The 27,307-nt window shown below is 49.7% G+C and overlaps 1 protein-coding gene across 8 annotated transcripts; it reads right to left on the reverse strand.

Moving 5' to 3' along the window:
• Positions 1-25,846, reverse strand: Patl1 (PAT1 homolog 1, processing body mRNA decay factor). Of its 8 annotated transcripts, none has more exons than XM_013067499.3 (19): positions 25,626-25,846; positions 23,486-23,597; positions 21,241-21,458; positions 20,722-20,802; positions 19,933-20,127; positions 18,921-19,022; positions 18,327-18,416; positions 17,911-18,128; positions 16,640-16,729; positions 14,414-14,594; positions 13,431-13,554; positions 12,924-13,021; positions 12,353-12,412; positions 10,904-11,013; positions 9,288-9,447; positions 5,785-5,940; positions 1,899-1,990; positions 1,668-1,817; positions 1-1,417 (listed from the first exon to the last, which is right to left on the reverse strand). In XM_013067499.3, exons 1-19 carry the CDS (start codon positions 25,638-25,640, stop codon positions 1,396-1,398), a joined length of 2,274 nt encoding a protein of 757 aa, XP_012922953.1. In that variant the 5' UTR covers positions 25,641-25,846; the 3' UTR covers positions 1-1,395. The 8 variants fall into 8 exon arrangements, with proteins under 8 accessions (XP_012922953.1, XP_004869779.1, XP_021103971.1 ...); XM_004869722.4 differs by having other exon boundaries at positions 10,865-11,013; positions 25,626-25,844; XM_021248312.2 differs by lacking the exon at positions 25,626-25,846 and adding an exon at positions 25,013-25,184 and having other exon boundaries at positions 10,865-11,013.
• Positions 25,847-27,307: the final 1,461 nt, after the last annotated feature.

Consider the following 27,307-nt stretch of genomic DNA (forward strand, 5'->3'; position numbering starts at 1 on the left):
TTCAAGTATACAATTTGTTTTTATTTACAATACCCTATAAAAATGTAAATTTAGAAACCTTTATTTTCATTAATTAAACCAAACAAGATAAAGTACAGTAAGGAAAATAACCATCAAGTGTTCACTTGATCGGCTGAGGGAGGCCGGGGTGGGGTCAGTAGATGACGTCGGGCGGGGACGCGGGGTGGGCGAGGGCAGACCCGGACAGCGACCCAGAGAGCGACCAGCGGCGTAGGGCTCCCGCTGTGCACACCGGATGCCAACCGGCCACTCGGAGACGCTGGAACAGAAGCGCCTCGGCCTGACGAACTACATTCGCAAAGGGCAGGGCAGCAAGAGTGGGGGCGGGAAGGCAATGCGGGTTTCAGTTTCTCCTCGGGCGGCAGCCGGCAGGATCCGATCCCATCCCAGCACGGGCTGCTGCACAAGGTGGGGGGAGCGACGCTCCAGGTCGAGGTCACTCAGCTGCCTGGGGTTAGGGTTAGGGCGGTGCCGGGCACTTGTGCGGGCCCAGCAGGGGAGCAGGGCCCGAAGTCCCCGTGGGGAGGGGGAGAAGGAAAGGGGAGAGGCGCACTCTCCAGCGTCCAGAGGAGCTCGCCGGGGGTGGACCCCGGGGTGTCCCCACCGACCCGTGCGCTTGGGACCGAAGGAGGGGGGCGGGGGGGGGAAGAGCCGCCCTCTCAGCCCAGAGCCCAAGCGGCCAGGTAAGAATTCGGATTTCATCCAAAGTGCTGCGTACCCTGTATTTACGCTTAAAACGAGGAGGACCCACCGCCACCGCCACAAAGACGACTCGGCGGAGGGCACAGGGCAAGGGCATGTCTGCTGGTCTGTGTGCAGGAGGTATGTGTCAACTGGGAATTTCTCAACCTCAGACTCCTTCTTTAAGGGCCCCCTGGGAAGCCAAGTCAGTGCACACCCAGGGGGGCGTGTGATTCATCAGCCCTCGAAAGCCAAGTTCATACGGGACAATGAAATCTTCAGCAGGATGAGGATGAGGATGGGGATGAGGAAGGACTCCTTTGGCAGGCTGCGATCTACTTTGAACTGCAGTAGTGTGGTGGAATAAAGGGAGATAACTATCTTTGTGGCTCTAGGGCAAAGAAAATGCAGAATTGGGAGGAACTGAGTGAAGGACATGCAGAAATGCAACACAGAGGGTGAAGAGGAGACCCGCAGGAGAATCACCCGGCCACACCACACATCCTGGAGCAGCAGGGAGGCCCCTGCCTTGGGATGCGACCCCACACGGCATGTGGGCTTGGGGACAGGCTGCCAGCCCCCTTTGCAACGACACTCCCTCGGTGTGCGTGCGACGGCATGGAGCAGTGCAGGCAGCATGGAGCAGTGCAGTGCAGGCGGCAGCCACAGGAGGTAGGGAAACAGCCAGAGGCCTCATCGGATCCCCTGAACCAGCCTGAGGGCAGAGACAGACAGAGTAAGCTGAGACAGAAGACAGTCTTCTCCATCTATGTCACACACCGGAAGAAGTCCGGTAACAAGACACCCCGGGGCCTCTGCCAGCCCTGCATGGCTTCTGGTGGGCACAGACTCCCAGTGCAGTGCTCCTACCAAACACGTGGTGAGCCTCTGCTCCTTCTCCACATTCAGCTTTCCCCACCCCCGCCACACTTCTAGCACAGAACTCTCTCCTGGACCGAACTTACTGCAGCTTTGTCTCCAGCAAGTTCAGTTTCTGCTGGTCAACGTAGCGAGAAAAAAGGGACACTAGGTTTGTGGGTATAGAGACGGGCTTGGCCAAGGCTGCTTGGGGAATCCGTAGAAGTTCTCGGGTGGCCATAAACATCACCTCTGTCCTGATGGGGAACAAAGCAACAGTGAGAAGAAACACCAGAGCGTGGACGATCTGCAGGGCTGGGGATCGGAGCCATACTGACCACTGGGCACTCTGCGAGGACTCTGTCAGAGGCTCCGAGCTCTGCAGATCTTCAACTCGGCTCAGGAGGGTGAAGAGCAGCGAGAGGCCGAACTGTGGAGACAGGGAAGCGGCCTCAATGCCTCGCCTCCTCCCCGCAGCCCAGGCACCTCCAGGGTCCCCTCCAGGGTTCCCTTCACACAGCAGCCGGGATGGCAGCCAGGAAGCGGCCTGGTGCCCAGTGCCCTCTCCACCCTCCCGGAGGGGAAAGCAGGAACTTGCCCTGCCGTAGAGACGTGGGCTGTTTCTGCTTTTCTCTTATTCGGAAGAACCAAAGAGATAAAAAAGGAAAGTCAAGAAAAAGTTCATGGAAAAAACATTAAATGAGAAAGATATTTAGAATGAAGAAAAAAAAAACAAAGATTTTAAGAACTGTAGGAAATATACCAAGAAAGGTAAAGGAAATGATCAGATCAGTATATAAAATGAGAAAAGAGGGATAAACATCCAAATACCATATCTACAATCATTAAAACTCAGCAGCATGATGTACAGACTGAAGTACATGAAAATTTGTTTTATTCAGTGGCAGTAATAGCAGTCTAAAGGGGCACAGAATGAAAATACAATTAGGGGCCTGGGATTTAGCTCAGTGGTTTCGACGCCTGCTGTGCAAGCGCAAAGACCCGAGTTCGATCCCCGTTACCAAAAAAAAAAAAAAGAAACTACAAATAGGGACAAGAAGCAACAGGTTAAATGTATGAGATCACATTTTTGGCAGTATTTTGAGATTCCAATCACCTTTCTGAGTTTACCTTCCTGAGGATAACCTTACCTTTCCACAAATTACCCTCATGAAAGAAAAATCAGCATCAATGCAATTAGAAAGGAAGAAGGTAAAATTACAACAGACACTGCCAAAATTCAGAGGATTACAGGAAACTATTTTGAAAATTTATATTCTAATAATTGGAAAACCTAGAAGAAATGGAGAAACTGCTACATGCACGACTTACCAAAACTGAACCATGAAGACACAAAACCCCTGAGTAGACCTCTGTAATAGGCAATGAGAAAGAGGTGGTAATAAAACCCCATCAACTAAGGAAAGCCCCAGAGCCCATGCACTCGTTGCAGAACTCGACCAGAAGTTCAGGGGAGACTTAGCACCCACACTCCCCAGCCTTGTCCCCCACACGGAAAGGGAAGGGGCACCGCCAAACTCAGTCTGGAAGCTACCGATACCGTGGCACCAAAACTGGACAAGGATTAACAAAAAAGAAAACGACAGACAAATCCCCTGAATGAATACATATGAAAAATTGTCAACAAGATACTGACAAACAGAATGGAGCAGATCATGGAAAGGTCATTCATCGTGACCAAGCTGGCTTCAACCCAGGGAGGCGAGTGGCTTAACATGCGTACGTTAATAAACTTAATACATTACATACAGACAAAGCCACAAAATCAGTGGTGCTCCCATATAACTAACAGTGAATCTTCTGAGGAAAAAAATGAGAATGATTCCACTCAGAATAGCTTCAAAAAAATTACATGCCTAATCAAGGAAGTAAAAGACCTGTATAACGAACACTATAAAATGCTGAAAAAAGACTGATGATGACATCAGAAAATGGAAAGCTGTCCCCTTTGCCTGGATGGGGAGAACCATTACAGTCAAAACGGCTATGTTCCAAAACATGATACACAGATTTAATGCAATCCCAATCAAAAGACCAACAGCATTCTTCAAAGAAAAAACTGTCCTAAAACTTACATGCAACTAAAAGAGGCCCAGAGTAGCAAAGGCATCTTGGACAAGATGCCAAACAAGAGCAAAGGAGCAGGCATCACAATCCTGGATTTCAAGTTACACTGCAAATCTGAGGTGATAAAAACAGCATGGTTCTGGCCCAAAACACACATGCAGATGGATGGAATAAAACAGAGGGAGCGGAAACAACCCCAGGCACATTCAGCATCTGTTCACTGACACAGGGGCCAACATATGCTGGACAGAAGTCAGCCTCTCTCGCAAATGGTGCTGGGAAAACTGGCTCTCCACATGAGAAGACTGAATCCAGACCGGTATCTCACCAGGTGCTAAACTAAAATCAAAATGGATCAAAGACCTAAGTGTAAAATAGAAACACTGAATCTGCTGGAAGATAACATAGGTGAAAGTCCTGCAGGTGCAGGGGCAGGCCAGGCCTCCCTGGACAGCACCGCAGCTGTGTGTAAGAGTACCAGCAAACAGCAGGCACCACGCCAGGCTTCTGCACTGCACCGCACCGCACTGCACCAGGGACCTGGCACAGAGTGCAGACGCAGCCTACACCCGGGGAGCACGTCTGCCAGCCCACCCTCCTGCACGGAGGGCCCATCTGTAGAATATGGAAGGGACTAAACATCTAGACCCACTCCCTCAGTGTAAGTCCCAATCAAAAAATGGACAACTGATGAACACACTTCTCAGAAGGGCAACGGAAGGCATGAACGCGTGCTCAGCACCTCTGGCCATTAGAGATGTACAAATCAGAACACCAGGATCCCGTCTTACTCTACCAAGACATCAAACAACGAATACAGCTGAGGCTGCAGGACAGAGGCGCCCTTTACATTCCCAGTGCTGGTGGAGTGTAAACTAGTACAACCACCATGGAAAGCAGTATGGAGACGCCTCAAAAAAGCAAGGCTAGAAATGCCATGTGACCCAGTTATTCCCCCTAGGTCTCTTCCTGAGAGTGAATGCGATCATATTACAGTGAGCTATGCACTCAGCGTCTACAGCAGAATTCCCAAGAACTAAATTATGGAAGCGGCCCATATGCCCATCAGCAGGTGAATGAATGGATAAGGAAAAGATGGTATTTACACACAGTGGAGCATTTGCTACTCAGTCATTATGAATAGATCTGAGTCATCTGTAGGAAAATGGATGCACTCTGAGACCATAATGCTACGTGAAATCAGACAAAGGTGGTCAAATACTGCACGGTTTTCTCTTATACAGTAATGGGTGGGGGGTTCCCGCCACATTAGCTGCAGGTAAAAAGCACCGGGCAGAACCATCTTGTCTGACCCCATGGTTTTCTCCTGCCTCTGCCGCATTTGAAACAGACTGAAGAGGATGCCGCATGGCTGGCGGCTCCACGGCTGCCCTGTCCCCAGGCGCCGCACTCCCGGTGCTGCCCTTCAGGCCGACTGCAAGGTGCCAGGGTTCAGGCGGCCCTTGGGGCACCCACTCCAAGCCGAGCCACCCACAGCCACCTCCTTACAGTGCTAGGTCAGCGGAGACTACATGGCAGAGCCAGAGCGGGAAACTGGCTCAGCAGGGCAAGGTCCAGACCGGACTGCAAGAGGGCAGGAAGGGCTGAGATCTACGGCAGTCACGCTCTCCTCCTCACTATGCTTCCTCGGTCTCTGGATCTTTAACCGGACGCGGATGATGCTGACAGGAGGTTCTACCAGCTCTGGCAGGCGCCTCCGGCCGCCTGTCTAACGTAACTGGCTCGACATGTGGAGACAGCGGGGTGAACTAAGCCTGCGGCTGCTGGGGCTCACGTGACCCAGTCCTGCACCGGCACGGAGAAGCTGGTGAGAACTCCCGCAAAGCTCCCAAGGAAGAGGACAGACACCCAGGCCACACTTTCTGACTTCTGCACCCCGAGTCAATCCTGGGTCTTAACACTCCACAACCATCTCGGACCGTGCAGGCAGCCGGATGGCTAAGCTGACGTAGAGGACAGGCGCTATCTGCCTCACATGACACGGAGGGCCCCGCTGTGTCGGAACCACTGGTACAGGAGCTCATCAGATCCTGAGCGAGACAGAGGCCTCTGTCACCAGGCAGTGCAGCCCAGCAGCACCGCTGCCCCGGGATCGGACAGGCAGGGGCAGCGCACCTTGTTCTGGAGCACAGCGGTGAGGTGAGGATTGCAGGGCGCTGGCGCGGCTGCACTCTGAGGTAGGTTCATCAGCTGCTGCAGGAGGCCTGTGACCGTCACCGGTGGAAGGTGATAGAGGAGCACGGAGAAGGGACGCAGTAAGCACGGCAGGACCTGCAGAGAAGAGCAGAGCATCACATCCTCGCTGCGCCTGCCCCACGTGCCCTGCCTTCCAGGGGCCTGGCAGGAAGGACTCAGCTGTCTGCGCCCTGCTTGGCACTGGCGGGCGCTAAGGGAGGAGGACGGGATAGACTGGCGGCCTGGTGGCCGACCCCAGTTTCTACTGAGACCTCGGTCTCCTCAGTGTGCACCGGAAACACCGCGACTCGTGCGAACCGAGCGTGAACTCCCTTCCCAAAGACCGAGGCTCACAAAAAGCAGTACTGCTCTGTCTCACTGCACAAATATTTCAAGGTCTGCAGCGCGCCAGGCACCGTCGGCAGGGAGGTGAAGTGCAGCGGGTAAGACTGGGAAGGAAACTGGCACCTTCACTAGACAGAGTGGTCTAAGGTGGACTTCAGAACGCTACACGATCACGAGCAGGATTTTCAGATCTCACTGTATCTGGTGTGTGCTTTATAAAGTTCAGTGAAGAAATGCAGAAACAACTGACAATTAGAGAAGCTCAGGAAGCAGCGCTACGTAGCTTCTAGCTAAAATCAGACGCTAAGGACGCTGGGTTGTGGCCTTCTGCTTTTACTCCTTTGTGTCACGTAGCCCAGACTAGAAAGCTAAATAAAGTAGAGAGACACTGGCGAAACTAGGCGATACAACATGCAGGAAGCCAGGCATGCTTCCGGGCTGCTCAATACCCATACTATGAAAAAGCTGACTAGTATTTTAAATGACATGCAGGGCTGGGGAGATCATTTTGTGGTCCACTCTAAGCAAATGTGCTTTCTATTAGCCATTTATAACAACGTGAAAAGGTCCAAGGTGACAGCTAATCCAACCCCAACAGCCGAATCACCAAGGTTCCCCCTCTCAGGAACCTACCTACGGTCCTCTTACAGCAGGTAAGATTCACCCAGATTACCGCAGTCTGTATCGCTGACACCTCTCACAAGGGCGTACCTCAGAAAATCAACAGTAACTCCTTAGCAGCCACTAATAGCTACTCCAAATTCCAATTTCTCCAACTGTGTCAAATACATCTTTTAGCAGTTGATTTGTCTGAATTATGATTCAAACAAGATCCACCCGATGCACTGGGCTGATAAGGCTTTCAAGACCCTAAGAGGTCTTCAGCCATTAGCCATCTCCTCTTCTCCTGCCTGTTTATCTGCTTAAGAAACTATGGGTCATTTGGTCCCTACTTTGGATCTGGCCAGCTACAGCTCTGTGGCTTCCATTCAACAGGTCTCTGGATCTGTTAGCTGCTGTCTGCAGCTATTTTCCCATTCACTGTGTGATCAGATTCAGGTTCTGTGGAGGGGAGGGCCGAGCTGTGTGCTTTCCCGAGCACCGTCAAGAAGCGCACAAAGTGCTTGGCTAACAGTAAAGTTTCCCATCCACTTCTTACCCAATGCTTCTTGTAGCCAGTAACGACTGCTGTCTAGATTATTTTTCCATTAAGGCTTACAATATGGTTATTTTCTATTTTTATTGTTTCCATGAGCTGAACTTCTTCTATCAAGAAGTCTGTATTACCAACCTGCTGAATACCATGACATCTGCTTACAGTGGAAAGGCGGGATAAATGCTTGACATTCTTTACCAGTTTTCAGGATGAGTAGATGGCTTACCAATCTCAAAGGTGATCAATGTATTTTTAATATCATTATGAATTCATTAAATTGAATACATTTATTTTAGGCCACTACTGTAATTTTCTTCTTGATGCAAATTACCCATTTTTGGTTAGCAGGACCCTGGTCAGATTAAACCAACTTTTGCTGGTGCCTCCCCAGGATCCTAATAATCTATTACTTAATTTGTTTGCCTTTTTTTTTTTTTTGCAGTACCGGAATTGAACTCAGGACCTTGAGCTTGCAAGGCAGGCAACAGCACTCCTGGCTTGCTTTTTTTTCAGGCTGGCCTTGAACTTGCAATGACCCTCCTGCCTCGGCCTCCTGAGTGCTGGGACGATGGGCGTATGCACCACATGCAGCTACTTCACTTGCTTTTGACATAAGATATTCCAGCGTTTTTCTGTACCTTTCAGGCCTCAGACCTGGAACCAGCTATACCTTCCAGAAATGCTTTTCAGAGATACATTCTACTTTCTTTAATGCACAAGGGTGGAAACTCGGCCTCTATATTTAACCTTGTTTTGCTTGCTGTAGGTGAGCTCCAGAAAGGAAGGCATTTTTGTGTTCCTGGCTTTTTGCACCAGAACAAGGTGCTCAATTTCGGAGTCGTGAACGAGAGCCTGGGACTAAGGAGTATGTATTCACATGATCTGCTCTAGAGTTGCTGTGAGTTTTCAATCTGGCCTTCTATTTTCCAGGATAAACCTCACCTTGTTAAATTTTCCTTTGACCTATTTTTTGTTCTTGGAATCTTTTAAAAATACACTTGTCTCATCCTACTCTCATTTTCTTTTTTTTTGGTACCGGGGATCGAACTCTGGTCCTTGCGATTGCAAGGCAGGCAGCGGAACCACTGAGCTAAATTCCTGGCCCCTCTCATTTTCTTATGATGAGACCTAAACTTACTTACTTTTCTGCTAAAATTTCAAGGGCCCGCAGAAGGAGCAATTTCCAACTCTTTCATTCCCCGCTTCTAAGGGACCCTGGCATCCTGCTTTTCTTCGGACTAATCACCCAGATGGTTACTACTCAGCTGTAGTGGACAGTAACAGATTTGCTCACATATATTTTATTATTCTGAATCTCTTGCTTGGTATTTGTCCTTTCCCCTACCTTTATCAATTTCTTGTTCTGAACTTCCTAAAAGTACTATAAAATTTGCTAGTTTTTCAAGAGATGTGTCAGGGATCAGCAGAGAGATTCGTAAACTTCATGATGGTCATGTTTTAAATGTCGATAATTTAAACTCCACAATTACTGAACCCTGGCCTGACCCCTGTGGGACACCTTTCCACTGGGGCTGCAGGCCCACTGACAAAGGCCCCTGAATAGCGCTTTGTACCCGTGAAGGAGACAAGACAAGGACCCAATTCAGCTGCAGACCTTGTTAGAAATACAAAAGCCCTGATTCATCGGCCACAACTCTGAGTCAGCGTTCTGAGGAAGGGCCACGTTACTTCGTTTCCCAAGCGGTTCTGTTAGCAGACTGCATCTCCACAACTGTGTCAGGCAGGGGGGAACTGTTACCTGCGCACGTTGAGGGACATGGTCTACTCAAGTAGATACAGAACTCAGAACAGCAGTCCTGGGAGATTAGGGGTCAAATCATATGGTGCAAGACCAGAGGGATGAGAGGAAGTCGTTTGCATCCTCGCAATCCCATCAGTTACGGAGCCAAGTCTGAGGAAAGATGTCCCACATGGTGCTCACCTCATCTTGGGAGTCCTTCTTGATAAGGAAAGGGAGGTTCCTAGCAGTCGTCAGGAGAATGTCAGCTGCCTGCTCTGTGGAGAGGAAGGGGAGGATGCGGGCGACCATTCTCTTCCCTTTCCGGATGCACATGATCTGCACGAAGTGGTCGTCACTCGGCCTGCGGGACAGAGGCTGAGCTCAGGCGAGCAGCGAGCAGCGAGCAGCGAGCAGCGGGAGCCGACTTCTCCCCTGGCTGCTGCGGGTGCAGTGTGCTCCTCCTCACGCGTCTCCTTCCTGCAGGCGACAGAGAGCTGCTCCTCCAGCTCCAAGCACCATCAAAGGTGAGCTCCCAAGCTGCACGAATGCGGCACTTATCATCACTTCGCCAGTCTCATGCCAAGCACACCTGGCCCAACCGCAAGCGTGGTTCCCAAGACTGACTTGCAAGTGACTTCCAAACAGGACAGGTTAATACGACAGGACCCAGAGATATAAAAGCAAAATACCACACCTTCACAGCCTGACCTGCGAGTTAATTTTAGAAGTGTTAACAGTTTGAAGAGCTTTTTTCTGCTGTGTATTACATATTTTTTCTTTCATAAAACAACAGGCCCACAGAGTTCTTATGGCTTTGTAACTTGAGGTTTTTTCATTAACTGTAAAAACTTTTGTGTTAAAAAATGTACTTCAATCATCCGGATCTAAAAGGCTGCAGACCGCGTCAACCTGTGGAGACCGCATTCGCTCCCCATGGGCCTACTCTACAGAGCAGGTGCGGAAAGTGCGTGCCTGGCCTCATGCTCTCAGGACGAGAAGGAGAGGGGTTTGGGCAAAGGAGTCCTCTTGTGTGCATTTAGGGTTTACAGAGCGGCCACCGTCAGCAGGTTTCTGCACCAGTATGGGGGGGAGAGACCACAGAAACACATAAAGTTAAAGGCACGGTCTCCATGGACACGGTCCCTGCGACGCACACATTCTATGGAAATCCGAAGGACAGAGAAATGCTGATAGTCCCCATCTTAGTAAGAAAGCAGATATATAAAGATTACAAGGCTGAGGAGCCGGCATGGTGGTGCACGCCTATAATCCTAGCACTTGGGAGGCTGAGGCAGGAGGATTGCTATGAGTTTGAGGCCAGCCTGAACTATACAGTGGGATCCTGTCTCGAAACACCAAAAAAGGGGGCTGGGGATTTAGCTCAGTGGTTCTGTCGTCTGCCTCACAAGCGCAAGGTCCTGAGGTTTGATCCCTGGCACCAAAAAAAAAAAAAAAAAAAAAAAAAATCCCACCAAAAAAAAAGGATCCCAAAGTTGAGCATAGTAGTAATCACAAACCAGACATAACTTAATAGCTCCAAAACAAATCCAACGACATTCCCTAATGCATCTCTGGCACCCAGCACAATCCCTGGCAGACTGTTTGTTGAATTCAGGAGAAAAAGTGTTTTCTCGCTCTGGCTGGGAAGGATCACAAAACCTTTCACGTGAAATGCCTCTTCAGCTTGGCCAAAACGTGCTTTCTGAGCTGAGAGGAAGCAAGGCAAGGCAGAGAAGGTGACATTCCACCCAGCGCTCTCCTCGGCGCTCAGTGCCCACCTGTCTTGCCCGGGCAGCTTGGCCCGCAAGTTGTCGTACATGCCACAGACTTTGTGCTTTCTCTCGTCCAGCAGGGCAGGCCGTTCCTCTTCCAGGCTCAGGAGGTAACGCCGTTCGTAGTCCTCCACGTCCAGGAGCAAGCTGTAGGTCTGAGGAGATGGGCACCCACAGCAGCAGGTCAGGCGAGCTGCCACAGAGCCTCAGGCCACAACGCAAGTAAACTCAAGTAAGGAAAAACTACTCTTTAAAATACAGGAAACTAGGAAGCAACGCAACCAACTCTTCAGGCACCATTCTCTGTTCCTCTCTGATTTAATCTAGCAGCTGAAGACAGTGAAATAATTACTTTCCAAATTGTCCAGCAGCAACACCAGCGCTGCAACTGTAACATTCTGCATTTCTGCACAAGGACTCCTGCATCTATGAAAATGTGAAGTGCTGCCTCTCCTGCGGGTGCTCACTGGGCAGCTGCTGCACCTCAGTGAGAAAAACACGGTCAGCACCTCCATTACAGACAGAAACAGAACGGCAAAGGAGCCAGCCCTCCCCATCCCTGAGTCAGGCCCTGCGGCATGCGGCTGGCTGGGTTCAAGCCTAGCCTGGACAGCCCAGCAAGACGCTGCCTTAAAAGAAAAAGTGGGGGGCCGGGGATGCAGCTCAGTGCCTCCACCGCCTGTCTCGCAAGTGCAAGGTTCTGAGTTTAATCCCCGGTACCAAAAAAAAAAAAAGGAAAAAAAAAATGGGCTGGGGTGTAGCTTGGGACGAAGGCCCTGGGTTCCATCCTCAGTGCCACAAAAGCAAGCAGCAAACAAACAAAATCAAAAACAATTGACCCCAAGTCACAGATTGACTTAGAAACAGAAAACAGGATTTGTATCCTGGACAGCTTGTGTTCTAATCGACTACATCCTATGGTTCTGCAACGTGGTATTTACGTTTTACAAACCAATTGTCAAGCTGGGTGTGGTGTTGCCACCTATAATCCCAGAGCTCTGGAGGCTTAGGCAGGAGTCTGAGCCAGCCTGGGCTACACAGCATGACCGTGTCTCGAAAAAAACAAAAAAACTCAAAACCCCAAACCAGCTGGCAATGTGTGTGTGTATTCTTTTTCCTCGGTACCAGGAATGTCCAATATATATCTGTGAACTGACTTAACTGACTTAATCAATGGGCAAAACAATGTAATTTTTAGTCCCATTTTACAGGCTTGGAAGCTGATCTTCCAGAGATGCTCAGCCCCTAACTGGACCGCGTCTGAACAGAGCCCCCACATCTCCAGCCTGAACCGCAGTGCTCTCCCCAGGACTCCACAGGCAAGGGGCACCACCGGCCTGTCCCAGTGTGCTTGGAACACAACCCGCACTTCCCAGGACCCTGTTCTTAAGGAAAATCAAGCTCTGCCGCTTCACTGCTTGCCCTTCACGTTTGGGAGCACGTACATTCCACAGCTCCTTATCTGAAACCCCACCAACAAATTCTAAAACTCACTTTCTCAATTATGACAAGTGTTTTTCTTCTCTTGTCTCGAACTTGTTTTTCTTTTGTCTCCTAAAAAAGACAAGAATAGTCAGTGTAAACTCTGTCCTTAAGAACAAATCACCAGCTATGCATCTGTAGGGTCAATTGTTAAAATACCAAGACGTGCAAATCATCCTGACTTTCTCAAACCCTAAGCAACACTCGCATGGACAAAGGTCAGAGTTCACTGGACCCAGGTGTTAAGAAACTATGAAAATGAACTCAGATGCTAACAGTGACTACCAAGTGTAGCAGAGAACGGAGCTATCATAGGAAAATCTGAAAACACACAGGAAACACAGCAGTAACGGTTTCTAGAGAGCAAACTGGAGTAACATGCTGTCTGTGGCCCAAGAGAACCAGTCTAAAGCCTGCCTCCACTCCAGGCCCCGACCAGCGGCCCTCATATCTGAGCACATCTGAGGAAAACCAGAGCGACAGGATGTGCCAGCTCCGCCACGCCTGAGCACACCCCACAGGCCCCAGAAGACCTGGCGACAGCTCCGATGCCCTTCAAAACACACGTCCGCAGCATACTTACATCGTCCTCACCCCGCGACGGCACCACCGCATCGATCATTTTTCGAGGGTTATTCACACTGGAGACAGTGAGCTTTCCCAGTGAGCCCTCAAACTGCACTGCAAGGACAAACATGGCAACAAGATAAAATGCAGCAATGCCAGAGGCCGCATTCAAAGATCATTACTTTCCTATTTTTTATTAGTGGCTTAATAATTTACCACGAAAAATCTATTATCAGAAAGTAACTTTTTTCATTTTTTAGTTGCAATAACTACAGAAAAAACTAAAATATCCCCCCTTATCTATTTCAGAGGTAGTTCAAATTGTAACAGGTTTAAGAAAATGATGGAATCTCAATAGAAAAGGACCCAAGGGGTCATGTGTCAAGCCACTCGGCCTCTGCTCCAATAAAGGCCGATCTCTGCAGCTCACTCTGCAAATCACCGCCAGCATCTCTGTCCCGCACAGTGCGAGGTGCTTCAGGCCCGCAACACCCACCCCTGCCCACCCCCGCCGGGCCCTCACCTGGCTTGTAGGCCTGCTCCAGCTTGGCCACCTGCGGGGTGATGAGCTTGGTGCGCTCCTTTTTAGGGCCATCACCTTGCATTTCTTCAGCAGCTGACAGTTTCTCCAGTTTCTCAAAGTAATTCTGCCACACGAGAAGACCATCAGTTTGGAAACACACACAGACCATGGCTGCTCGTTATCATCACGTGACTAATTTATACCACCGGCAGTAACACAACTTGAACCCTAAAAACGTGCACCTTTTCTGTACTATTTTGCAGGGCCAGGGATCAAACCCAGGGCCCTGTGCACAGGAGGCAGGTGCTCTACCACTGATTTAGAGTGCACTCTTCCATATTTTGGGTTCACGTACCCTGACAGTTCCTTATTGAAAACTCTGTCCCTATGATGACTGTTATCATTCTGTGTATCTAAAATGTAGCAATAAAAATATATACAGGAGGATGTTAGAAAAAACAAAACAAAACTCTAGCAACAAACTCTAAAATTCCAGCCCCATGTCTAGTTTTTGTTAGACTGCTGTAAATTCACTTTGTTAAAAAGTTCTAGGGCCAGGGATGTAGCTCAGTGGCACCGTGCCTGCCTCAAAAGTCCAAAGTTGAGAGTTCAATCTCCAGTACCAAAAAAAAAGCCTTTGGTCTGGGGGTATAAGTAGCTCAGTGTCAGCATGACGGAGGCCTCGGGTTCAAGTCACAGCGCTGCAGTCTTTCCTGTCAAAATACACAAAGGCACCCCCAACCCATGGCCTTCCAAACTGTTACTCAATGAAACTGGGTTAGTTAAGACTTGCTGATAACCTTAATGGGAAGAACTAGACTACTGACGCTAGAGGAACTGAAAATATAGCTTTGACAGCAGACAGCTCAAGAGTTTCTGCCTTAAAAAGATGGAATTTGCTAAGCCCCCCAGTATTTATGTGAACACCCTAATTAGCGCAAGGGGTCAAACTGTTATTCTCAAAACTGACACTGAGAACTCACCTGGTAATAAAAATCATCCAGGTAGGGGTCAGTGCTCTGCAGCTGCATCATCTGGATTTTAGAGACCCAATCCTTTTCCCGCTGCAACATGAGGTTGGCGTAGGGGTCCTTCCGGAGGTGATCCTGCTGACTGCATCGGTGACTTCCTCTGTCTCCAGCACCATTGAGGCTCCGATGCTGACTGAAAAACAAGGGGCACACGGACCATGCCGTTTCAGCAATACGGGAATAAAACAGGCCAGTGGAAAAAGCTCCCCATTGCTTTTGCTAAAGGAGGAGGGAAGAAGAACTGAATCTTCAGAGTTTAAGAGAAGAGAGGTCTACAATGACAATCAAGGAAATGAAACTAGGGTCTAAGGCCTGTGTGCTCTGCACTTGCATCTGCAGACTTCCATGCCAGCTCTAGCAAGCCCATGGCAGACAGTTTCCTTTGCTCCATTTGAAGGCAACAAACAGCAACCAATGGCAATCAGAGGCATCCTGGTGCAGAGTGGGATTTCATTACAGATATAACTGTGACATCTATGGAATTTTCCTCTAACTCACTGAAAATCATGAAATACCGACCCACTATCAAGGCTTAGTGGAGAAATCTGGCCACATTTGCTTGGCTTTTAGACAGTATTAAAGTAATAAGCTGTTACGCTGACGGTTCGCTGAAGGCCCTCTTGTACCCTCCAGACTGAAGTTTCCAGCTTCTTTACTTTCACTGCTGGGGATGGAAGCTAGGGTCTCACAGAGCTAGGAAAATGTTCTGCCACTGGGCTACCGCCTCACCCAGGTGCCTTCACAGCGCAACCACTATTCCGCCCATGATAGGGATCTTCCCCAAGAGGTAGTCACAGGCGGATTACTCATGTGTCTGTCTTTCTGCCGTGTGCGAATCCTCCCTGAAATGTTTTCGTGCCTGGATTACTCACGTACCTTTCACTATTATACATTATTTTTCTGTATGTCTTTAAATTTTACATAAATGGTAGTAGATGTAGTTCTGCTCCTTGCTTCTTTACTCAATATGATGCTTTTTATGTTTATTGATGTTTATAATATACCTTGACATACAATGAGAAGTGAAACTGCTAGGATGTGGCATAACCACATTTTCAACTTTTATTATCTATTGCCAACTTCTCAAGAAGTTGTACACTGCAGCCTTACCAAAAACAAGTGGTGAGACACCTGGTGTTTTGCCTGTCTGACGGTGAGTGCTTATCCAACCTTGAGGTGCATGTTTCCAACGTAAGTGAGCTTGAACACCTTTTCATCTTTAAGACCAACTGGGTTTCTCCCACCAGGAGTTACATGTCTGTATACAACTTTTGTTATGCAGAAGTTTAATAATTTTTGTTTGCTTTGTTTTTTTTTTCTGGTACCAGGTATTGAACTCGACCTTGAGCTTGCAAGGCAGGGGCAGTGCCACTGAGCTAAATCCCCGGCCCTGACATTTAAGATTTTAGTATATGTGCTGCCAAAGCGAGCATGAAGTTTAATATTTTAATGCAGTCAAATCCATTACTCTTCCCCTATGCAGTTTGTACTTTTTGAGTCTTGTATAAGACTCCACCTCCATGCTGGTTCTTCTTTTCCCCTGCAAATATAATTCCAAGATATTTCTGAAAGTGAGAAGGAATCACATAATACTCACAGAAAAATAAAATTGGCGGGTGAAGAAACCTCACAATTATGTTTAGGTTCCTTATTTGATATAGCTGCATAATTATAGAATGACTTTATATAGACCATGAAGGCAGAGGCTTTATCTGTCCTGTTCTTTTTTTAACCCTCACAACCTATCACGGTGTCTGTTACACAGCTGGGGCCACATATATAAATAAATGTTTATATTTCTGCAGTAAGGGTTACACAGTTTGAGGTAGAATAAAAGAATGACCGCTACAGGGTTCACATGACGCCTGAACTCAAGGATGGCTGCTGCATTTTAGGATCACCTCTGAGCTGAGAAGGCAACGTGACAAGGAGTAGAAAATGCTTTCTGAAGAAGAAAAATCAGCTCAACTATGATTCTGATCTATGATCAAAACAACTGTGATAGGCTGGAAACTCACTGATAACTTTTGATTAAAAAAACACAAAATGACAGTATTTATGGTATGAATTTATCAGCAAAACAAGCTCCATACTGAGGAAAGATACTAAGAAAATAAGCTAAGTGGATAGCGTCTCGCTGCTGTGTCAGAGAAACCGGAGGAGGGGGGTGGTACTCACTTCCGGCTCTGCTGCTGTCGCTGATGCAGGAGTCGCCGGTGCTGGGGGTGAAGGTGAGTTGTGTCTGCTCTAAACATTGGGGCCTGAGACCTAAGGAAAAGGAAACAGGGCTTCAGTTCCGTCATGCTGAGGATACGTAATTTTTAAATGTTGTCAGTATGGAGTAACTTTACCCAGGCTCATTCACGGGACTGGGCAGAGTCTATTCTAGACAGGCTTTCACAGCAAAAGACAGATAGATAATTTTTACACATCTTAAAAAGACCAGTTCTTAGCGTCTAAGAGGAAGGTCATGAAATTTCAGGGAATTAGTAGTAAACAGTATACAATTTTTGGGGGCGGCGGGAGAGGTGTCCCTGTTCAATAGAAATCTGTAAAAAGGTTTAATATACTTGGCTTTACATGAGAATGACAGAAAAAATATGTGGGTGAGGGTTAATTTCATGCTGGTCTGGCTATGCTACAGTACCATTACTTGACTGTTGCTGTGAAAGCATTTTATACACGTGATCAGTATTTATAATTAGCTGGGTTCAAGAGAAAGAGACCATCCTCCAAACCTCCAGTGTAGGTGGCCCTGGCCAATCAGGAAAAGGCTTTAAGATACACAAATTTCTCAAGGAAGACTCTGCACCAACTGGACCACAGAAGTCCTGCCGAGTCTGCAGCCTACACACTCAAGACTGCGACTTCACCTCTTACTAAGTGTTTGGCCTGGTGCCTGCCCTATGGATTTATGACTCGCCAGCCTTCGTAACCACCCAGCCAACTCCTTAAAATAAACTCTATTTATGTACCGTCCATTGGTTGTTTCTCTTGAGAACCCTTTTCAATATATACAACAAAACACAACTTCGCCAAAGCAGGAACTTGAACCCCTCACTACAAACCAGAGGGTAGAAGAAAGCAGCCTGGTTAGCACAGGGGTTAGCTAGGTTCTTTCTAAGCATCGCTTTCACAGCTCCTTGTTTATAGTCAAGAAGTGATCAGCACTGTGTATCCATCAGATGAACACTAAGGGGGACACACAACTCATTTTAAAAGAAGTATCAGGTAATTCACTTGCAATGTTCACAGGAAGCGTGAGACTCTTGGGGAAAATGTAAGAAAGCCTGCCGACTGTCAAACATTTTCCTGATTGCCAAGTTGAGGATCCAAAAGCGTCTTCAAACATTTCACTCAGCAAACACCAAGGGGCTTCTGTGTGAGAAAACGAAAGGGCCGGCCAAGAGACAGGCGCGCTTGTCCGTCCTCAGCTTGTGCGTCCTCACCGTAGGGTTTGCAGAGGTGGCCCTGGGCCGGGAGGGCGTGGCTGCGAAGGCGGTGTGGTGGGGGGCGGGCCACTGAAGAAGGCACGGAAGCCGGGGGCCGGGGGGAGCATCTGCCCAACTCGCCCTTGCAGCAGCTTGGGGTTCACGGCAGCAAGGGGGCTCCCAACGAACCCAGGAACTCGTGCAAACTGGCTGGGAGACATCCGTCCAGGCTGCAGCTGCAAACGGGACAAGATCTTAGAGCCAAGTAATCCGTAAGGCCCCCTGCTTTTGACCACGGCAAAGCGGAGACTGTTCCCGTCCATAGCTGTGTGGAAAAGGAAAAGAAACGAGACACAGGAGAGGTGAACCGCAAAGGGGCTCTCGTCCCGGGGGGACAGCATGGAGTCCCTTCCGGCGGGGCCGCCCAGGCTCACCTGAGCGCCTCCAAGAAGCTGTGCTCTCTGGAGGGGGCTGAGGACCGGAGGGACGCTGGGAGCAAACGGGTGACCCAGGAGGGAAGAGTTCTGCAACGAAAACCAACATTGTATCTGCGTTAGGAGAGGCAAATCAATGTGGACATAAAAACGCAAAGCAGGAAAGCTTCCCACGGAAGGAATATAAAAAAGTAATGCTAGAAATTATGACCATGAAACACGAAAAAGAAAGCAGAAGACTGAGGAACTGAAGTAGCAGGAAACAGGCTGACGAGAATGAGCTTTGTTGTTTTGTTTTTTTTCTCCCCGGTACCGGGGATCGAACTCTGGTCCTTCCGCTTTCGAGGCAGATGGTGGAAGCATTGAGCTAAATCTCTGGCCCCCGAGCTTTGTTCGTTTTAAAGAGGTGAGGTAAGGAACAAGTGAATGAGGTATTCTGACTCAGGGATGCAGAAATTCAAATACAGAGATTATTTTTTGAAAGGATAAATGACATTCAGGAGATGCCAGCGCTTCTGCACCCTAGCAGTGATCCCATGGGCAGTGACCGCACGATGGGCACTGCACGGTATGGTCAGGCTGTACGTGACATACCGGGACACTGCAGAGCTGGTTTGGAGACATCCTCTCGCCATAGGGAGCAGGATAACGTGGTGGCATCGGGGGCCGGACATGCACAGGCTTCGGACACAGAATCTGTCAGGACAAACACATATACAACTGCACTCAATAAAATCAGCTTTTCTTCACCTGCACGCCCCACCTCCAGCACTGGCAGACACAGAACTCAACGCAAAGCCCTACCTCTACGCAAACTGCTACGGCTATGAGTTCAGACACAGAACCTCCGGCCACTTCCTCTCACGTGTCGACCAAAGTGTCACTGTAACTGAGGAAGACGCAGCTAACTCTCCAGTTGTCCCCACCCTTCCATGCTACCTGAGGGAGGGACCAGCAGATGTTCTGACCTGTAGCTGCTCTGCAAGAGGATCTACTTGCTAGCAGTGGGGGAGAAGGAATGGTAAGAAAGCTGGAAGAGTAACTAGGTCCTATGCCGAGGCCTGTGATGTGGCCGCCATGCTCAGCACTGTCGTGATACGTGTGACTCCACCGGGTCACAGGCCAAGAGCCTGCCTAGGCCATTCCGACACCACCCTCCCCCCATACCTTCCAAATTGGCCTTCCTTTTCAGCTGCTGGTTTCAGGTGGAGGAAAGTCTATGGAACAGGACTGCACAGGCTCTAGGGAAAGCAGGGATATCTTAAAGGTAAAAAGGGGTGTGGACCATGCTGAGCGTTCCCACACCCCCCCGCTTTCACTCGTCTCTGCCAGCCTGGAGGGCAGCCGGAAAGACAGTTCACAAAGGCGGCTGCACAAACGTGGTAGCTGCCCTTTTCTCCCCCAGTGGAAAGGCGGCAGAACAGCAGTAGCAAGGGTACTAGGGACTGTGTCTCTCCGTACTAACTTCTCCTCTAATAGCTATTTTTCTTTCTAATCGAACGCCTACCCCAAACTTCCCCTCCTCCCACCCGGCATCAGCCATTCCCCGAATAATTGTGCGCAGACCCCCAGTGGCCTGGGCTGGGTGCCTGTTAGTGAGAGGTACCTGCTGGCTAAAGCTGGGTATGGCCATCTGCTTAGGTGGGGTGCCTATGGGCACAGCCCTCACGGGGGGGCTCCCGATGACAGGTGAAGTTGACCTCCGCGGCAGGGCGCGCTCAGAGAGATCCCGATCGTCCTCTGGGCCCTGCGGGGGCCTCTGCGGCAAGGCATATTCTAGCACAGACACTGTAGGCATTTCCTAATCACAGAAGTGGGTAAAGAGCCAAGTGAAAAATCAGCTACCTTGAAATGCTTTATTAATAATCTCTACAGATGTTGAAAATACCTTGAGTAATTATTCAAAAAATTTCTCTTAAATTTATGCTTGGTAAAATTCACTCTCTTTGGTACATAATTCTCTGAGTTTTGTTAAATACACAGAATAACATGAGTTCGATCCCCAGTAAAAAAAAAAAAAACCAACACAGAATAACAGACCTGCCGCCCAATGAAGACACGGAACAGTTTAACACTCGAAAAACGCCTTCGTATTGTCCCTCTACGGTCAACAACCTGTGCCACATCCAATCACTGGCAAACGCTTATCTCTTCTCTGCCCCTAGAGTTCTGTCAAGACTTTTTAAGTCATTCAAACCATATGCTGACAGATATGAGTTCTAGCCGCTCCCTTTCAACTCCTACCCGGGGGTTCAAGGAAGGGCACACCGAGTGCAGCTGTGTATGCGCTGCAGGCAGCAGTAGACACGGTGCTGGTGAGCGATTGAAACCCATGTATTCTTACCACAGGCACCAACTTAACATCTCCAGATAGTACAGAGAGCATGCATAATACCTGAGCAAGTAGTGGGCCTCGGATTCGCCTCAGAACTTCGGATCCATCCCAGATGCTGGAATTCAGACTTCCTGGTTGAGGCTACCAGGAAAGGAAAACATGCACACAAAGTCTGGAATCATGCAGCTCTCAGAACGACTCATTTGCTGGTGCGGATCACAGGTCCAAAAGAGGCTCAACTACTTTTTTTTTTTTGAGACAGCGTCTCACTCTGTAGTTCAGGATGGCCTTGAACTCACTACAGAGCCCAGGCTGGCCTTGAATTCAAGGCAATCCTCCTGCCTCAGCCTTCCAAGAGCTGAGATGACGGGAGTGTGCCCCCACACTTGGCTTTCAACTACTCCAGGAAGAAATTACAGGGCTCCAGGGCACACGATTCTCCAACTTTACCATCTAGGATTGCCATCGTCCGAAACTGTATTGTCAGTTTTCTGTGGCACGTGTAATTTGTAAAGACAAAGCTTAACAGCTGACTCTAATTGGTCTCTTACAGTTCTTAAACCAGGGTAACTTACTCACTTGCAAAACTGGCCTGGTCTGCACTGCTCTCATGATAGCTGGATCTTCTAGCTCATTCTCAATCACCATCTTGCTGAGCCTTTCAGCCAGATTCTCCTCGTGGTCACCGAGCAGGTCCATCTCGTCCCTCTCCCCATTGCCTGCTTGCTCATTAGCTGCCGCCGGTAGCTTCTCTTCCAACTCGGCCAGGCGCTCGTGCGCTTCCTGCCAGTCATCGTCTGTAACAGTGCAGCTCATGTCAGCAGCAGCGCACACTGAGCCCACAGAGGTTCCTGAAATCCTCCTGTTAAGCAAATGCACACTCCCAAGCCAGATGGGTAGAAAGCTCACTTTCCACTTAGAGACATGCATGAAGTAAGTTTAAACAGAGGGACAACAGAGTGGGCTTTTCAGTATTAAGAGCAAAAAAATATACCAGGAGAGGGCCAGGGATTTAGCTCAGTGGTTTCGCCGCCTGCTGTGCAAGCGCAAGGACCCGAGTTCGATCCCTGGTACCAAAAAAAACCACCAAAAAAACCAGGAGTAAAAGTGAAGCGTTTGGGTCAACAGGCCACAGCATTACCGCAGTGTTCCAGTTACAGGTGGAGCTGAGGTCTGAGCTGCTGACACACGTGTACACTACCATCGTGTTTGTAATTCTACTCCGCACACTTCTCCTTCGGTCTCCATGGAGAGCCCGTGGCATCCTGGATCCCATCACCCTGAACTATGGCTCTACCCCAAATCGTCTTTAACTCCCCCTGCAACGAGTCTAGCCTCTACTTTCAACATTTCTTTTGCTGCTCTCAGCGAGGACAGTGTTTCTTTTCTTTTCCAGTACCAGGGATCAAACTTAGGACCTTGCACCTGCAAGGCAGGCACAGTGCCACCGAATTACATCCCGGGCCCCATGAGGACAGTTTGAGTTCTCTATGGACCCTTCGCATCCCTGACAATGGTGAACATTTTCATCTTGGCCAGTCCATTCACCTCTGGGCAAGCTCAGTTAATAAAGGTAAGCGGTTTGCTCACTGCAAGCCAGTACCCATCAGAACACCTGCAGACACTGACTCGTTTTTGCTACTGAGCCTCTTGGGAGCACTCACGACGCCAGACCCCCCTTCTAGCTTATTAACTGGAGAACTGGCTGTGAGACGGAAGTGCTGCAATTTCAAGGGCATCTCACACACTCACACACCCCAGTAATCACTGAAGTTGCAGCTTTCCATGCTGAGTCAAAGCAGAACTATCTGCACTGACTCTTACCTAGTCATCTTTTGAAAAAGTACATTTTATTAGTTCACTTGCTCCAAAGTTGTTCGAAGTAAACCTGCTTTCCAATTTTACCACACAAAACTGCTCCTTCACTGAAGCTCTGGCTGTCAGCTCAATTTAGCTCTTTTACTCTTTTCAACTCCTATACTTTTCTGGGTGTAGGGATGGGAAAGATTTTGCCCGTAAGTCATGAAGACTTCCTAGCACAACAAATCTTGGTACAATAAGCTGTTTACTGAAGATACGCTAAGATAACAGCAAGGGCTATGCAATGCAGTATCAACAGGCGGAATTTTCAAACATACATGTCTACACACTAGAATCTGGATTTCCACTAGTTTGATAAAGTTGTGCACCCTGCTATTAAAATTTCTCCTCACCTAGGAATATCCCTTGTAAATGTCTACGTTCCTAAACATGAATTCCTTAATAGTGGCAACCAAATGGCATAGATCACATAGCTGAGAGGCACAGGACTTAGAGAAGAGGCCTCTAACCTTTCTGGTACCAGAGACCAGTTTCACAGAAGACAGTTTTTGGGGGTGGGGGTGGGGGATATGGTTTGGGATGTTCAAAGAAACGCGCAACCTACAGCTGTTGCACGAGAAGTTAGGGTAGGGTCAAGCTCCCTGAGAGTCTGATGCCACAGATCTGACAGGAGGTGGAGCTCAGGTGGTGACACAAGGATGCGAGCAGCTTTCCTGACACTCATTTCCTGCTGTGCTGCAGGCTTCCTAACAGGCCACTGACAGCTACCAGGGTCGGGGACCCTTGGCTTAAAGAAGTGGTTTTATTGCGGCAAAAGCAGCCCAGAGACGAAAGGCAGATGGATAAACTATTCTAAATGAAGGGTGTATTATTTTGCCCAAGATCAAAAGGGATCATGTTGTCAAAGGAATGAATGAGGTCACTCCCAAGACTTGAAAGACTCCAAAGCACCTGAAAAGAAGACAGGCCAAGGTGATACCATTAACAGAAAAATGTCACTTACCAATTGCACCTGACCCAAATGTATCATCGTTGAACTGATCAATCTCCTCATCTTCTTCTCCAAGGCCCTGAAATGCATCTTCATCTTCATCTAGAGGACAATCCTCCAAAGACTGAAACAAGAAAAAAAAAATTAGCTTTCATGAGTGAAATTCACATCCTCCTTTAAAAATATTCTAAAAATGTTCATCTTCCCTTCTCAATGAATGCAATAGTTTCATTATGATTTTTTAACAAACCTTTGTTTTTAAAAAGAGACAGGGTCTTACTGTTTCCCAGGCTAACCTCAAACTTCTGGGCTCAAGGATCCTCCTGCCTCAGCCTTCCAAGTGTGGAGACTACAGGTACATTATGTCACTGCCACCTAAATATTTTTTTCCCCAGTTCTAGGGATCAAACCTAGGTGTCCTAAGTGCCAGGCAAGCATTCTACCACTGAGCTTGCAACCCTAACCAGCTGACCTTCTGTAAAGATAACATTTTTTGCCACTCCCTAATGTCCCTGACCTTGGAAGTTTCTAGTAGCTTCTTTTGATTTCTATTTCCTATTCCTGACTTCACCCGCCCACCAAGCATTCCACTTCTCCAGTTTACCAAGAACCTATTGTCAGTATTTCCTCAGATCTCTAAGAAAAGAAGTGCAGCACAACATTCTTTACATCGCTGGTTGGAATAGTGATAGCAAGTAATACTAAACACTTACCACCTTATTTGAGTTTTATGCACCTTTAGCAACAATTCCCACTTTCCTAATTACATTCATGACATCTTTTCAGCTACTTCATGATTGTTTAAAGCTTTATTTTCCTTTCCCCGTTTCCTATAAACCTAAACTCTGGTGATAAAACAGCTAAATTTTCAACCACAATTAAGTGAACTCTAGAAAAGCTGTGATCTGTCAAGCGAAAGCTCTGGCTCCATCTTACAGGCAGTGTGAACTCAGGCAAGTCGCTTTTCTGATTAATAATTAAATATCTTTTGAGAACCTACTGTGGCTCAGACTCTAGGCCTCAATTTCTTAAATTGTGGCGCAGGGACAAATATCACTTCCCTCCAGTGTGTTGCGAGACTCAAACAAGGCAAAGATTGTCTTGCCTAACAAAAGCTAAGACACTGCCACTACATTTTAGGTGTGTTCTATTTTAACCCCCCCCCCCCATTTTATTCATCTGATTTATTTTCAAAGTTTTCTTTTCCTTTGGCAACTTCCGCCCACATTCATGTTTACATAAAGTCTGCTTGGTCGTGGAGCACTCTTACTGAGTGTACCTGTCCTCAATTTCCAAGGATTCAATCACAACTCCAGTCTATTCGTGGGTTCATTTGTGATCCACCTTGCCTGGCTACCTCTACCCATCCCTGCGGCCTCTCAAATTAACACAAAACAAGAAAGCAACTGCCTCCAAATCAGAGGTAACTTCCAGCGGTACTCGCTTCCAAATCACTAAGATCTACTTAGCCAAATCACTGCTTTTTACACTGCAGTGACCCTCGGGGATCACCTAGATCTTTTCTTTCATCTCACAAACCCAGAAAGTTCAGGTACAGATTTGAAGTCGCTCAAGGTCAACAGCGAGCTGGGGACGGGGTCAGGACGGCCTGGCTCGGCGCCCCGGCGGTCACCTAACCAAGTCCCGGCGCCGGTGCCGGTGCCGGTGCCGAGGGAACTTCTGCAAGACACACCCCCCCTCCGGCGCGGCCCTCCCGAGCCCAGGCCGGGCTGCGGGACCCGGGGCTGCCGGGTCGCGGGCGCCGGTGCAGCTGCGCGTGCGGGGGGGGGGCGGTTCCGGCCCAGGGCGGGAAACTCGTCTCGGGCTTTCCCGGGGCGCCGCTTCCTCAAGGCGAAGCACCGGGTCGGAGCAACGCGGAGCCCGGCGCAGCTCTGGGGCCGGGCCGGGCCGGGGAAGGTCACTCACGGCGCCTAACGGGTCCCCGCCCCCAACAGAGCCCCGCTCCCCGCCGCGTCCCAGGGCCCCAGAGGGGCCCCCGCAGCCCGCCCGCCGCCCTCGGGCGCCCCCCACCAGCCCAGCGCCCGGCCCGCTGCCCTCGGGCGCCCCCTCCCCCCAGGCGCGCGGGACCGGGGCAAGGGAGGAAGAGGGGGCGCGGGGCTGGGAGGGGTCACTTCCGGTCGCCGGGGCTCACCTCGTAGCGGAACATTCTCGGGGAGGGGGAGGGAGCGGGGAGGGGAGTGGGGAGGGAGGGAAGAGGCGCTGCGTCCCCGGGCTCCTCCGCGCGCGGGTCCTCCACCGGCTCGCGACCCCTGGCCGCCGCCGTACGCTGGAGCGTGCGTGCGAACGTGCGCAGGCGCGCCTTGGGCCGGCGGCTGCCCCGCTCAGCGCCCGGCGGCGGCGGCTGCGCGGGGACGGATTTGGCGTCCCGCTCCCTAGTCTCCGCGGCGGGAAGGAGGTCCCGTAGTGAGAGACTGCGCACGCGCCGCCCGTCGGGGTATTCGGAGCGGGCCGGAACCTGTAGCTCCGCCCCCGAGTCTGGGCTCCCTCCCAGCGCTCGGCTCCGAGCCCGGGACCCGGTCACGAGCTCGCGGCCGCGGCGCGGGGCGGAAGCCTCGTGACAGTCACGGGATGCGGCCCTCGAGACCCCCGGGCCGGCTCGCGTGGGGCTGGCGGAGGCCGCTCCTCCGGGCCTTTTCCACAGCCCGGTGCCGCTCGCGTTCCGTGAACCGGGAGAAAGGTCAAGTTCGGGCCCTGAAAAGGGGCCCGGCGCCCGCGGAGCGACGGCGACCTCAGGCTTGGGCGGCCCAGCGCGATGACGGCGCCCGTTGTTCTATTACTTATCATATTTTACTGGGGATTGAACCCAAGGCCTTTGTATGGAGATGATTTCCAGCTCTATTTATTACTTAATTTTATTTTGAGGCAGGGCCCTGGTAAGTTGCCTGGGCTGGGCTCCAAGGTGCGATCCTTCTGCCTCAGCCTCCCAGAATGCTAGGATTTACAGATGAGCGACACCATGCCCAGCTGGCGCCCGCTTTGCAATAAAACCCAGAGCTCGATCCGGGATGTTTAACGGGCGATCATATTTTCAGGCTCCAGGCGCCTCAGGCACGTGGAGCCTGCTGGAGAGCCCGAAAGGGAAGCCCAGCCAGGGCCTGGGTCACAGGCAGCTGCGAGGCCGCCGCCGCCGAGCCTGTCTGCACCGCTGGGCGACATCACTTCTGAGAGCACCAAGCCTAGAGCAGAATGAATTCCCCCTGTGAACCTCTGCAGCCTGGATCTGAAGTCTTGGTGGTCTGTTGCTCTTCCTTCTCTCCGTACCCGAGAGTCCCGTTTGAGGCCACGAACTCTATTTTTTCCTTTCAGGACCAAACCCGCACCAGGAAGCATTTATAGTCTTGTGGATTTCACAGCCCCTTTTTCTCTGTGTCCTAAAATGTGGCCTTGCCCGGGAACAGCCTGCTGTCAGTTCCTTGTGTGCTGGGAATGTTGGATTTGGAAATAGAGGGCTTAAGTGCTTCACGGGTTAGCTCCTGGAATCATTCCTTGTCTTCACCCATGGAGTTGGTATGTTACTTTCTGCACTTTATAGATGAAGAACTGGAGAGTTAGAGGCATGAATAACTTGCTTCATATCATCCAATCGCAAGCGGCAAAGTTGAAGCCCATCTTCTGAATCATGGTGTCAGAATAAGGAAAGCACATGCTTACGTGGCTCAGACTTCAGTTTAGAGAAGTGGAGGCTGGCCAGGGATGAGAAAATTGGTTCTCATGCATGCTTGAAATAGCATAAATCTTCGTGTACCAGGCAGCAGCGAATCATTCACCAGAGAATCGATGGCACATAGACCATGTGCTCTCAATAATGATGGC

This window comes from Heterocephalus glaber, unplaced genomic scaffold (assembly GCF_053883595.1).
Source record: "Heterocephalus glaber isolate CG9 unplaced genomic scaffold, H.glaber_assembly_v1.0 deba00001805, whole genome shotgun sequence".
NCBI classification, from domain to species: Eukaryota; Metazoa; Chordata; class Mammalia; order Rodentia; family Bathyergidae; genus Heterocephalus; species Heterocephalus glaber.

Bases quoted from the DNA above. Each gene is read 5' to 3' on its own strand.
- Patl1 (XM_004869722.4), bottom strand. The intron at 20,128-20,721 runs GTATTATGCATG...TTCTGTGATTAG, and splicing joins GAGGCCCACTACTTGCTCAG to GAAATGCCTACAGTGTCTGT. The intron at 1,418-1,667 runs GTAAGTTCGGTC...CTCTGCCCTCAG, and splicing joins TTGCTGGAGACAAAGCTGCA to GCTGGTTCAGGGGATCCGAT.